Here is a 14,797-nt window from a genome sequence, read left to right as displayed (position 1 = left end):
TGGTCAAGCCATGATGTAGAGTGCCAGGCCTCACTTATGTAAGAATAACTATCTGCAGGTAGGAGCTTTTGGCTGGATAATATAAGAGTGTTATCGACACAAAACTGCAGCATATGCTTTGCAAACAAGGAACTTTTGTCTGATAGGTCAGCATTCATGTCACCCACTACATAGATACTTGTGGAATGATTATCAGAAATAAAATAATTTATAAAAGTTAATCTAATCAGGTATTCGTCTTCATTTTGTTGTGACTCATACGGTGTGTATACATTGAGGATAGTAACCTCTTTGTTATTCATTTTTATCTGTACAGCGATACACCAGTCAACTTCTAGCCTAATGACATTAATAGCAGAGTCCATCCTTTTCTGCCAAAGGATGGCCACTCCCCCTGCTATCCTTCCTCTCACTATTCCCATAGATAGGTCAGTAGTGGACTCACCAGCTCCGTGGAAATCGTCATTAAAAGAGTTCAATTTTCCCAAGTCCTGTTTCGATAAAAACGTTTCTTGTAAACATAAAATGTCACAGCTTTTCAGCAGGTTGTCAACTACTATACGTCGGGCTCTGTCTCCTGCGTTGTTACCCAGGCATAGCCCGCGGCAGTTGTATGATCCAACCTGCATAAAGTTTAACTGGGCAGGGTGGCAGCCCCATTCAGCACTCTTGCTCCTGTCTCTCCCGCTTTACGTGGTTCATAATATCGCCTCACAACAGAGCCTTCAGGCCAGAGTTCTGGGTTATACATGTCCGCAACTTCATTGCACTCAGCACACACTTTAAACGAGCTATATCTGGTGCTCGCAGTGACAATACGTTCACATCTAACGACACGGCCAAGTTGAGCAGCCAAGTAGATAGACAACGTCTCTGCATCAAGGTCTGGTGAGAATCTGGTAGCAAAAACACTCACCAACTTCGTTTGAACCACTCTTATATTCCCTTGTGCACGAGTACCAACAATAGGCTTGGACACCCTCCGTACAGGTTTTCCAGCACGCTGTTTGGACAAGGCAGGCTGGCCCTCGGCATGATTCTTTCGAACTTGGCCATGTTTCACCACATGGCTCCATTTCGTGGAGTTTTCCACAGTTCCTCCAGGAGTCAGACCAACATGCCCAGCCCCACTCCCCGCACCTGCCCCGACAGAAACGCCCAGGATCAACTCCGTGCGAGATGATGCAGGAGCCAGGAACCCACAGTTGGAATCACCACCATCAGAAGAGCCAGGGGCACTCGTATTAGCCAGCACCACGCCATTCCCCCCAGCCGGGGGATCGCGCAGTGCGCTCCCGAAGGTCATTCCAGCATCAGTCGAGATATCTACACACGGAGGTATTTATTCACAAAATGCTGGGGTAACTCGACCCGAAACGTCACCCATTCCTTCTCTCCCGAGATGCTGCCTGACCTGCTGAGTTACTCCAGCATTTTGTGAATAAATACCTTCGATTTGTACCAGTATCTGCAGTTATTTTCTTACATTACTTTATTTACACACGGAACTTTTTTGCAGATGATACTAAGCTGGGGGGTAGTGTGAATTGTGAGGAAGATGCAATAAGGCTGCAGGGTGACTTGGACAGGTTGTGTGAGTGGGCGGATACATGGCAGATGCAGTTTAATGTAGATAAGTGTGAGGTTATTCACTTTGGAAGTAAGAATAGAAAGGCAGATTATTATCTGAATGGTGTCAAGTTAGGAAGAGGGGATGTTCAACGAGATCTGGGTGTCCTAGTGCATCAGTCACTGAAAGGAAGCATGCAGGTACAGCAGGCAGTGAAGAAAGCCAATGGAATGTTGGCCTTCATAACAAGAGGAGTTGAGTATAGGAGCAAAGAGGTCCTTCTACAGTTGTACCGGGCCCTGATGAGACCGCACCTGGAGTACTGTGTGCAGTTTTGGTCTCCAAATTTGAGGAAGGTTATTCTTGCTATTGAGGGCGTGCAGCGTAGGTTCACTAGGTTAATTCCCGGAATGGCGGGACTGTCGTATGTTGAAAGGCTGGAGCAATTAGGCTTGTATACACTGGAATTTAGAAGGATGAGGGGGGATCTTATTGAAACATATAAGATAATTAGGGGATTGGACACATTAGAGGCAGGAAACATGTTCCCAATGTTGGGGGAGTCCAGAACAAGGGGCCACAGTTTAAGAATAAGGGGTAGGCCATTTAGAACGGAGATGAGGAAGAACTTTTTCAGTCAGAGAGTGGTGAAGGTGTGGAATTCTCTGCCTCAGAAGGCAGTGGAGGCCAGTTCGTTGGATGCTTTCAAGAGAGAGCTGGATAGAACTCTTAAGGATAGCGGAGTGAGGGGTTATGGGGAGAAGGCAGGAACGGGGTACTGATTGAGAGTGATCAGCCATGATCGCATTGAATGGCGGTGCTGGCTCGAAGGGCTGAATGGCCTACTCCTGCACCTATTGTCTATTGTCTCTATTATATTGTTTTCAGAGGACTTTGTTTACATATTCTGTGGTGTCCATAAGGTCATAAGGAATAGGAGTAGAATTAGGCAGTTCGGCCCATCAAGTCTACTCCGCCTTTCAATGATCTATCTCTCCCCATAACCTCTGACACTTGTACTAATCAAGGATTTATCTATCTCTGCCTTAAAAATATCCACGTGTAAGAATTTCATTATGCTGTCTGGGACATAGGACAATACAAACACTCATGAAGGATCTAGACTCGAAACGTCACCCATTCCTTCTCTCCAGAGATGCTGAGTTACTCCAGCTTTTTGTGTCTATCTTCTGTGTGTAAACGTGCATCTGCAGTTGTTGCAGACTCACACATTCTTGGACACTTCTCGCACAACCCCTCCATACTCTTGGCTCTTGTTTCCCGGGGGCGACAGGCCGATGGACTGACGGGGGTAATAACCAGTAGGGAGGATGGCCCCGCCCTACTGTTGCCAGGGGCGACGGCGGGCTCAGGCGGGGCACGGGGACGTGGCAGTTGGGCCGCTCGCCGCCAGTCGCTGCCGGAGGAGCTTCAGCGGTGTCTGTCCACAATGAACCGTCCTGCCGCCTCGCTCCTCTGTTTGCTGGCTTGCTCTGCCGTCTTTAATCAGGTTGACGCCAACACCAAAGACGAGGTGAAGATAGAGGTTGTGTACAGGCCGGACGACTGCCATCGGAAGAGCAAGCGAGGAGACGCGCTCAACGCTCACTTCGATGGCTACCTCGCCGAGGACGGCTCGCAGATTTATTGCAGGTACCTTTTACCTCTGGTGCGGGAAGGATCTGCAGATGCTGGGTTAAACCGCAGATAGACGTAAAATGTTAGAGTAACTCAGCGGGTTTGGCAGCGTCTCTGGAGAGAAGGAATGGGTGACGAGACCCTTCTTCAGACCGAAACGTCACCCATTCCTTCCCACCAGGCAGAGATGCTGTCTGACCCGCTGAGCTGCTCTAGCGTATCTACCTTTTACCTTTTTATGTATCTACCTTTTTATGTATCTACCTTTTACCTTTAACTTACACTTTGTAACCCCTCTTTTTTCCTTTTGCATTTGATGTTTTGCGTGTTTAAAAAAGCTCCTATTGAATTATTTTCATTCTGTGTTGACGCTTTGAATCTGTCAGTACCGTTTTGCTCTGTGAGTAGTGTTGTGATATTGCTGGGACTACTTTGTGTATCCAAGAACTACTTTGTATGGCTGTGTATATAAATGATTGGTGTGATTAGGCGGTCACTCTGGATGCAGGTGGCCATGGAATAAACAGCCTGGAGTTGAGCTCCAATAATGTACCCCTTTACACAAGTGTGTACTTGTGGTCCTTCCAGAGTCACTAAAGGTACAACAGGTACCGGACCACGAAGTACAACAAGTAGTGATCTGCTCACACACTCCGTCCCCTGGCTGTGCTCCACTCGCTCGGATCACCAAGTAGTCTGAGTGATGCACTTGTGAAAAGTTTCCGACTTTCTCGAGTTTACTGCCGACTTTTGCAAGATGGGTAAGTTATTCTGTTCGGACACACAAACAAGAAACTGTAGGTGCCGGAATCTTGAGCAAAGACTGAAGAAGGGTCCCGGCTCGAAACGTCGCTTGTCCATTCCCTCCACAGATGCTGTTTGACCCGCTGAGTCCCACCAACACCTTCGTCTGCAACTCTCCTTCTGAGTTCGATGTTCCTCCCTCTGCAATCATTCCCATTCCATTTCGTAAAATAATTAAAACACCCTTATTGTTGTGCGCTAAACTGATTGTGAAGCTTCTAATTAAATAACCACCGGAGTCTCCAAAGAATAAATAACGAAATCAGAATGGTGGGAGTCTGACCTAAACTCAGCAAAAGTTGGAAACACTCAGCAGGTCAGGCAGCATTTTTGGGGGCGGGACGGGCGTTAATTAACGCTTCAGACCTGGGGCTATTTATAGATAATACTAACTTTTTCTTACTATGCCAACTATTGTCTGAAACACTGATTCTCTATTTTTTTACTGCAGTGAGAGTAAGGACCTCATGAAGATCCTAGTCACTCAGACTGAAAGCTTTCCGTTTGCTGGTTATTTTGTTTACAGGGACAAAACATAGTATTTCTCCCAGCCCAGTCCCAAATGTGTACATTTTTCTTGTTTCTTTCCAGTCTCTCTTCATGGTTTTTGGAAGTATATTCTGCCCATGAAACACAGCACTGGCCCCATATCCTTTTCCTTCAAAACTGTTGATAGTTGAACTGCCAACTTTTCTGGGTCTTTATTACCTGAAAGTTGCATTTCCCAGTACTTTGGCAGAAGTCCTGTTCTTGCTCATTACCACCCTCTCCTCAAATCTTAGCTCCGACCCCTTTCACCTTTGCAGGCATGCTAACCCTCTCAAAATCCTTCCCCTTGAAAAAACCCAAGTTTGCATGGTTGCCCATAAATTATGTTTTGCATTTTCCCAGTTTGATAATTTCTCCATATTCTCACTCTTGCAGTCACGGTATCAAAATGTTTAAAGATACTGGTAACATCATCTTATGTGATGTGATTAAAATAATTTATTTTGCCTAATCTATCTGCTGCTTCTAATACCATTGACCACACCATCTTCAGCAGAGATGCTCCATTTGGATTGGATTTCACTCACTTTGTCCTGAATTTAATTGAAGGTTGAAGCTCTCAGTTTTGGAATTTTGAATCGGGTTTTATTAAAAGTGCTCATCTGGCTTGTAAAAGAACACCATGATGTTTTCGAGTACTTTAGGGAAGAGGTCAGAGGGGAGTGTAATAAATTCAGCTTTGAAGTGCTTGTCTAATGGCCAGCTATTTAACAAATTGCTGACAACAAACAGTACATCACGCAAATTCTACCTTCCAAAGGAATCTGGAATTGACCATTGATGCAGAATTAAACAAATATTGATATTTTCTGTTCTTTCCATTTTATTTTGAAAAGGAAGTATTAGTCTGGTTAGGCACATCAATCACCATGTACTATACACATGACTACTTGAAGTTCCTATTGCACTTTTTCTCATTGTATCAATATTTTATATAGCTTTTAAATTACTAATAATGCCTGATCCTCTGGTTTTGAATTAATCCCACTAATATCTGGTTTTAGAATTTTGAACAAAACACAAAGTGCTGGAAAAACTCTGCGGGTCAGACAACATCTGTGGAGGGAAATGGACAGATGGCGTTTTGCGTGGGGACCCTTGCTAAGATGGAATGGGGTCGAGGGGAGATAGCAGAAAGAGCTGAGAAGGAATGGGACAAGAGCTGGCAGGTGAATCCATGTGGAGGGGTTGATTGGCAGATGTGTCAGGTGGGGGAGAGCTGGGTAAGATAATAACCAAATGGGAGGTGATAAGTAGAGAAGACAAAATTGTGGCATTTGTGAACTCTGATAAGAAAGGAAGATGGGGAGGGAAATGTAGAACTGGAGGGGTGGGTGCTGAGCAGGTAGAGGAGGGGTTTCCACCATCTCTCTACATTTCACTCAATTTCTGAAGTCTTGGTTTTAGCATTTTATTTTTCTTTGTTTCTACACCAGGCGGCACTATTGCTTCCCTTCTTAGTTCTATGACTATTGCAGGATCTTCTATCATACCAGCTTTCTAGCAATTGAGAATTCTTATCACCTGCCTACTTTGCTCCTGTATTTACATTTTTTAGCCCACATGATTACACTTCCATTTTCTGCTATTGGTTCCTGTTGTAAAATAAATGGTTGCGACTGCTATCGCCATTGCTGATGATTGAATCCTTTTCATAAATTGTTTCATTTATCATTTCAGAGCTTGTTTGGCTAGGAATGATTCACATGATTTGAAATAAATTAATTGCTTCTGATGACAAAAAATATATAGAATGATCACTGCAATTGATATTGGTTTATTGTTGTATGTACCAAGATACAGCGAAAAGCTTAACTTTGTCTCATGGTACAACATATGAGTACATCAGGCAAAAGAGAAAATAAACATTGTACATAATAAGACCAAATGATGTAGGAGTAGAATTAGGCAATTTAGCCCATCTAGTCTGCTCCACCATTCGTTCATGGCTGTTCTATTTTTCCCCCTCCACTCCATTCTCCTGTCTTCTTCCCATAACCTAGTACAGAGTTAATGAATATGTCTTTTTAACCAGATTTTTATGATGTATCTTTGCTTGTCACTCCAAGATAGCAAGGCACCAACTCTACACATAATGTAGCATGGCACTACCAGCAGGGCCTGAATTCTATAGGCAGATATCCCTGATCCAAATCATCTGTGTTACCTGATGAAATGGAGTTTAGCTGTACTCTTGACTTCTGTAGGTCACTTGTATTTGTATCACATCCACCTTTATTTCCAGCAAATGGAGGGGGAGGGGGAGGGGGGAACTACAAATGCTGGAAATCTGAAATAAAACAAAAAGATGGAAGCACTCACCAGGTCAGGCAGAAGTTATGGAACCAGAAACTAAGTTAACATTTCAAGAGAGAGTTAGATTTAGCTCTTAGGGCTAAAGGAACCGAGGGACATGGGGCAAAAGCAGGAACAGGGTTATGATTTTACATGATCAGCCATGATCATATTGAATGGCGGTACTGGCTTGAAAGGTTGAATGGCCTACTCTTGCACCTATTTTTCTAGTTTTCAGGTAAAAGATGCTTTGTCAGCACTGAGAAAAGGTGAAACCAAATTAGTTTTACATTATAAAGAAGTTGAGGGACGATGGGCTGGGAAAAAGGGAATGTCCTGCTATCTGCAACTCCTTAAAAGGAATGACCTGTGTCATTCGCAAACAGTTGGAATGGGGTGGTGTAATGATGGTTGGGCAGTATTTTACCAGGTGGGACTTTCATTCAAAATGTGTGTGTGAACCAATACCCCAGGTAAACTATAGACTTGGTCTGAAAAGGCAGCACTGTGGTGCAGTGAGAGTGCTGCGGCACTCACTATTTGGGAATAATGAGGGAGGGTCTCCTTGAAATCTACTGCATAATGAAAGGACTGGAAATAGTGGATGAGGAGAGGATGTTTCCAGTAATGAGAAAGTATAGGACTAGAGGGTGCAGCCTCAGAGTAAAAGGATGTACCTTTAGAATGAAAATGAGGAGGAATTTCTTGAGCCAGAGGGTGAATAACAACTTGAATAAACTTCTAGTATCTAAGGATGTCAATTTTTATTCTACATGGGGAAAAATATTCTGCCTTCGTTTTGCATATTAGTCAAGTGCTTCATTTTCTCTATAAAACTATTTTCACTTTTAAATGTTGCTATTCTGAAGTATTGAAATTTATATCTTTAATCAGAAATAATTTGTTATCCTTACAGTCGTGAAGATAATGAAGGTCATCCTAAGTGGTTTCTGCTTGGTGTGGGTCAAGTAATAAAAGGATTGGACATTGGTATGCTCGATATGTGTGAAGGAGAGAAAAGAAAATTAATTATACCACCTTCGCTGGCATATGGAATAATTGGCAAAGGTAATATTTGCAATGAAAGTGGCTAATTGGTGGCCCTGTTTATTTTCCAATATTACTACTGCTATGTGGAGATTAATTTAGTCTGTGTGTTACCTGGAAGGTCTTGCCATTTAAGCTTGAGGATCATCAAACTGACACAGAACAGAACATGTTCACTATTGGCATGGATTTCAGGAAAGAATGCATGTTTTAATTTGTGTTGCATCACAAGGCATGAACATTATTTAAAAATTAATTTGAGGAATTATCTTTGAACACCCAAACATATAACAATTTTCTTTTGCACCATCTCTGTAACGATGCAAAGACCTGTTACAACCTTTCGTGCATCTTTATTAACAGAATGTTGGGATTGTTTTTGCATAGGTTTATTGTATAATCATTTCTAACAGTGTTTGTTTTCTTTTTGCATGTGATGCTTATTTATGTGACTGTAATTATGTGTCGAATTAACTGGCAATGTCTCACTTCTGACTTTTAAACTTTTGTACAGTTCTCCAGAAGAAGTTTATCCAACTACAAGTCCAATGATATGTAAGAGCATTCATGCATGCTGCAAAAAAAGACACTCTGGTCTTGTTAGAGTAGAATGCATGTATCTATTTCAATATGGTATGTACACTCTTAATTGATTGTTGAGTTACTAACTACTAATGCAAATGATAAACTTTTGACCAAGTAAGCAATCAGTGAAGAATGTCCACCAGGGTCGCGTAGTTCAGGAAAAAGATAACAGGAAATAAAAGCTTGCCTGTAATATGAACGTACATGTAACAGATTTTATTAAAAAAGCTTAAACTCTTAGTCAATATATGGGCCCTCCCTGACTTGTGTAAGGGTTACGTTCCATGAACCCTTGCATAGTTCTGATTTTAGGTCAGTCAGAATCACCATCCCATCCACTGAACGAAATAACTCGCTGAGTGTGTTAACTGGCTCAGCGGCATCTGACTGCATCCGGGGCACTCCCTGCAGCGCGCAGCCTTCTGTAAGCACTGCTGCCATTATCTGCTTGAGATCCATCACTGCACTTGCTGCTGAGTACGGCCTTGTGAGTAAGCACCTCTGCCATTGCCGGCTTGTTTCCAATTGAAAACTTGAGTAATCGTTCGGTGTTGTGGAAATGCAAACTGCCTTGATTGCACTAGGACTGAGTATAAAATTGTTTACGTAAGTGCGAGTTTATGTAAATTGCCTATTGTTTAGTTACAGAGTATCTGTAGTTACAGAGGATTGGTGGGTGCTCAGATTATCCAAAGTAAAAACAATATAGTAGTTGGAGGGTGGATCTGGAATAAGCGCGAGCATGTTTTGAAATAACTGGGTGTTGTGCTAAAAAGGGGTTGGCATTTTAGAATGACTTATAGGAAATAAGGCCGTTGTGAGGAGGTTTGCAGGTGGAGATTATTAAACTTGGCCTTCGTACACCGGGCAATGACTGTCTGGGCCTCATTTGCAAAGTGGAATTCCAGTACACTTGGATGAGCACAATGTTTTTCCCTCCATTTGGAAAACCCTGTGGTGTAAAGCTCTTCTACACCATTGGCCTTATTGTGGATGTCTGGAATCTGAGGCACTACAGATTCTCCACAGAATCTAAAATTGAAGCTAAAAAAGGACCAGGCAAATCAGTCATAGGAAATGGCTTTTCAATTTCCTTACATTAAAGAACAGTAGGTTAGGTATTAGCAAAGATCTGAAGTGTCTGTCTTTCATACAAGATGTATAAAGACAGATGTATCTTCGGTGTAAACTAGCATCTGCAGTTCCTTCCTACGTGCCAATTGGAGGAACAGCCCTTCATATTTCACTTGGGCAGCCTGCAACCCAGTGGTATGAATTAATTTCTCTAATTTTACATGGCTCTTGCATTCCCTCCCTGTCTGCTCCTCCTCCACCTTAGTCATCATGCCAGTTCCACTGTTTGCATCCATATATTCCTTCATTTTAACCTCTTTCACAGCCACAATGCACCATTTTGGACTCCACCTTACCTTGGTCATCGGTGCCAGCAATGATTTGTTCGGAACCTTTTCATACCTCTGGTTTCCCTCCTCCCTGACTCTCAGTCGGAAGAAGGATTTTGACCCGAAACGTGTATTAAATACATAATGCACTCAGTTAAGAGTCTTTGTGTTCAGCATGTGATCTCCCTCAATGAGTATTTTTACTAGTTGCTATATGAAGCAACCTTCACAGGGAAAAACCCCTGCAGCACAAGCATGGTTCTCTTTTCTGCAAGAGTGCGGCACTGACTTTCTTTAAAGGGTAGACTAGAAGCTATCCAATGCGTATGAGTGGAGGGAAAGGCAGTGAAGATCTTGATAGGTGTGGTAGAAGTGCAGGGAAGAAATTGAACTGAAAATTAATTAAGTGCTCTTGATTTTCGACTCTTCTGTGTAGGTAAAGTACCCCCAAATGCAATCCTGATGTTTGAAATTGAACTCTATTCAGTGAGAAACGGACCACGAAGTGTGGAGTCGTTTAATGTCATCGACTTGGATGGTGACCGTCTGCTTTCTCAAGATGAGGTTTGTCAGATTTTAAATAATTGTTGGTTTTCTGTGTGGACAACAGATAGCACAACGCACTGGTTATGAAGGCATAGTCATTGAAGGCACTGTATCTGAAAATCTGGATTAATGAACTGATGCTGCAAGTTTGAATCCCTCTGTGGTTTGTAACAAATATCAAACAAGTAATTTAGTGTAATCATGGCCGTGGCATAAGTGTTCCCCAAACACACTCCACTCAAATCAGAAGAGTTTCATGCAATGGAGAACCATTGAACAAAAGCTGTACTTTGTGCAACTTGCATGTGGTCCCCGATTTTTATTGGTTTTGCTCTTCTTGAAAGTTGGATTGTGATTTTGAAACTTATAATAAAGATTAGTAGTTTGTACTATGTTTAACCCAAAAACCTACATACTGGGGAAAGAGACCAGGGTACAGGTGAAGCACAAAACTCCCTCCACAGATTGTGTAACACACTAACATGGAATTGTGTGATCCCATTTTTAGGCAATAAAACATTGGTACAGATGTGAGAATCTTTCTTGCATTTCTTCAGTTTTGTGCTATTGCAGCATGCTGGAGACTTGCTATTCCATTTGTCAGCATTGCCATTGTCCTGCTGATGAACATAATATTCAAGTAAAAAGTTCCACAAGAAACACAGGGATATACTCCTGAATGTCATCAACAATGATTGAAAAAGAAAACTGGGAAGTTGGATTAGACTGCATGGCCTCTTTTTCTTCTGACCAACACAGTTGACCACTTTTTCAAACTACCCTACCCTATGCCAGGTTCCTGACCCTTGCCTCCATTCCTCCCAACCTGACAACCATCCCCATGTCTTCAGATTTAACACTACATGCTAGTTCCATAAAGATCTATTAGTGTGAACTATGATCAGCATTTGTTTTTTTTAACAGGAAATGAGCAAACAGTGGATTGTAATGAATTGTTGCCATTCCCAATGGGGGCATATTTGATTGATTGATTGAAAGATACATGAAGTAGGGCCTTCGCCAACTGAGTTCACACTGACCATTGATCACCTTATGAGTGGATGGTGGCACAGCGGTAGAGTTGCTGCCTTACTGAGCTTGCAACATCAGAGACAAGGGTTCGATCCCGACTGGGGGCTGGCTGTACAGAGTTTGTACGTTCTCCCTGTGACCTGCATGGAGTTTCTCCGAGACCTTCCGTTTCCTCCCACACTGCAAAGATGTACAGGTTTGTAGTTTAATTGGCTTGGAATAAGTGTAAATTGTCCCTATTGTGTGTAGGGTAGTGTTAACGTGCGGGTATTGCTGGTCAGTGCAGGCTTGAGCTGAAGGGCCTGTTTCTGCGCTGTATCTCTAAACTAAACTAAACCTATTCACATTAGTTCTGTTATCCTACTTTCACATCCATTCCCTACACACCTGGGGCTAATTTTACAGAGGCCCATTTACCTACAACACACATCTTTAGGATGTGGGAGGAAACCCAAGTAGTTACAGGGAGAATATGCAAACTATACACAGACAGCACCCTAGGCAGACAGCGCCAATGTTAAATAACCATCCCACCAGTCTACAGAACAACTGTTAATCACTCATCTCTGACTTCTGTCCCATAGCCATTTTCATTTCCATGTTGCCACTGCATTTTTAAGTCCATGGCCTTTCATTTTGCCCATGTTTGTTTACGTCATTAAATGTTTTGAAAATCTATTTGCACATCTTCTCGAATATCCTTATTAACAATATCCATGACTTTATTCAATTTGGAAATGTTGTTTAATAACTTTGAAGGAGCATTCACTTTTGTATCTTTGCAGTGTTTTCTAAGTCCCGTATCCACATGTAGATTTGAAATGCATTTCTTTTATAATTTCAGTTAAGGTCATATGTGTACGAAGAGTTTAAGAGAGATAACAGGATCCAAGATCCTACATATAAGGATAAAGTCCTCAATGATATTCTTCGAAAAAATGATCATGATGGTGATGGGTACATTTCTGCCAGGGAATATAATGTATTCCAGCATGATGAACTTTAGATTTGTGCTGTAAAATTAAATTTCTACTCAAGTGAAGTGCAGTGTTTTTTATTTTATTTTGCATCTTCACAAATGTTTAACTGATATGTTCTGTGGTACTGCAACGGGAAAAACACTTAATGCACATCATTGTTCTTTGATACCTAAAATGTTTCTTCAGCCTGATGTTGATATTCACAAAAAAATAGTAGAACTGAATAACTCTGCTGTTTAGAATTCAAATGACATTGTACTGTTTTGATCACTCAAATAAATATTTTGAAAGAATGAACTGTAATCGCTTTTATGCCTCGTTGTTCGATGTTGAATCACAGATTCATTATGTAGCTGTGGACATGTCAATCGATGGTTTCGCTGCATAAAGATGTTTATTAACTGGTGAGCAACCCAAGAATGGCCTCTACCATGCATTTCCATTGGAGTAAGTTAATCAACCATGAGCCATCCATAATTTTCAATTGCTGATCAATTCAGTCCCCTTGTGAAAACACTTTTTCCAGTTCACATTTATAACAAATGATTCTGGAGTGAAAGTAAGTTTTTTGTTTATCTGTAAGACTGGGGATGGGTGAGTAAACACTTGAAATTATTGCCTGAATTGGAATAGAAAATTCATAAGGAATGTTAAATGCTGGCAAACCATCACCAAAATGGCAACTAAAAACAATCTCTTGTTGCTTGCAAAACTGTTTAAAATAGTTTTTAGGATCAAAGTATTCACTGACTCCTAAAACTGATGCCTAACAAATTATAAAACTCTTGGAGCTATAAAATTTGAAATATGTGACCTTTTGAATCTGCTTAATGTTTCCAAGCTACTTTTTAAATGTTATCCCTAAATTTTTACTTTTTGGATTTAAAGTTCCATAGCTTTAGTTTTAAGAACAAAATTTGCTCTGTATACAGTGATACTGTTATTCTCGTAGCTTATGCAAGCTTTGGAAATACTTTATTCAATGCAAGTAAACCCAGTCCACCTAATGGTATAAGAAAATAACTGCAGATGCTGGTACAAATCGAAGGTATTTATTCACAAAGTGCTGGAGTAACTCAGCAGGTCGGGCAGCATCTCGGGAGAGAAGGAATGGGTGACGTTTCGGGTCGAGACCCTTCTTCCGCCTAATGGTATTGCTCTGCCTGAATATTTACATTTTTTGTGTAATGTAACCAGTGAATGGCAGGACCTACACAGTGAATGGTAGAGTTCAGGGGAGTGCTGTAGAGCAGAGGGATCTAGTAGTACAGGTGCATAGTTCCTTGAAAGTGGCATCGCAGGTAGATGGTCAAAAAAGAGTTTCAGCACAATGGCATTCATCAGTCGAAGTATTGAGCATGGCAGCTGGAAGGTCATGCTGCAGTTATATAAACGTTGGTGAGGCCACATTTAGAATATTGTGCTCAGTTTCCGGCACCTCGTTATGGGAAGGATGTAGTGAAAATGTACGAGGATGTTCCTAGGACTTGAGGGCCTGAGCTGTAGGGAGAGGTTGAGCAGGCTAGGACTATTCCCTGGAGTGCAGGAGGATGACGGGTGATCATATAGAGGTCTATAAAATCGTAAGAGGAATAGATCGGGTAGACGCATAGAGTCTCTTGCCCAGAGAAGGGGAATCGAGAATCAGAGGAAATGGGTGGTGTTTCGGGTCGAGACCCATCATCAGTCTCCAGAGATGCTGCCTGTCCTGCTGAGTTACTCCAGCTTTTTGTGTCTATCTTCGGTTTAAACCAGCAAGTACGGTTCCTTCCTACTCTACTCTCTACACTGATATGCATACACTTTGATTGCATGCTTCCACGGTATTGAACCATCTCCCAAGCAGAACCATTTTGCGGGGCAATTGCTCTACAAGACCTTGAGTGCACTGGGCATCACGGGAATGGAGAGAAGAGCCATCAAGAACACCACAGAGGCAGCGGAGAAAGCTTCGAGATGGTTCTGGATCAGGAGAGGAGGTCCATGGGGAGGAGCGATTGCCACCTGAACACAAGTCGAGGTCTGATCAACCACGGCTGGGTTGCCCGGGTGAGGGTGTCTGATGTTGAAAGTCCTGGAACACCCAATGACCCCTGGTTACATCACTGATGAGTTCAGGAGCATCAAGAGATGTATTTATCAATCATTCAGTTCACACCATACAAGCCAGTCATAATTTTCTATCAAATTTCACTTTTTTTCCCAGTTTAATGGTAAAGATATAATCTCTCGTCCCTAGAATAATTCTAGGATGTTTCTTCTGCACGTCACTTGGACTTTAACATAATTAAAATATCTTCTGAAACGGCCAAGCCAATCAGTCCATCAATAAATGCTGCCAAAACTTG

General features: G+C 42.0%; 1 protein-coding gene across 1 annotated transcript; it reads left to right on the top strand.

The window, feature by feature from the left end:
- The first annotated feature begins 2,935 nt into the window (after positions 1-2,935).
- On the top strand, positions 2,936-12,736 carry fkbp7 (FKBP prolyl isomerase 7). The gene is made up of 4 exons (XM_078404011.1): positions 2,936-3,223; positions 7,773-7,924; positions 10,328-10,455; positions 12,314-12,736. The coding sequence occupies exons 1-4, from the start codon at positions 3,021-3,023 to the stop codon at positions 12,473-12,475; spliced, it is 645 nt and encodes a 214-aa protein (XP_078260137.1). The 5' UTR covers positions 2,936-3,020; the 3' UTR covers positions 12,476-12,736.
- The last annotated feature ends 2,061 nt before the right edge of the window (positions 12,737-14,797 follow it).

The sequence above is a fragment of the Rhinoraja longicauda genome, chromosome 8 (assembly GCF_053455715.1).
Source record: "Rhinoraja longicauda isolate Sanriku21f chromosome 8, sRhiLon1.1, whole genome shotgun sequence".
NCBI lineage: Eukaryota > Metazoa > Chordata > Chondrichthyes > Rajiformes > Arhynchobatidae > Rhinoraja > Rhinoraja longicauda.
Note: the sequence above shows the minus strand (reverse complement) of the source record. Positions and strands in the feature narration are given on the sequence as shown.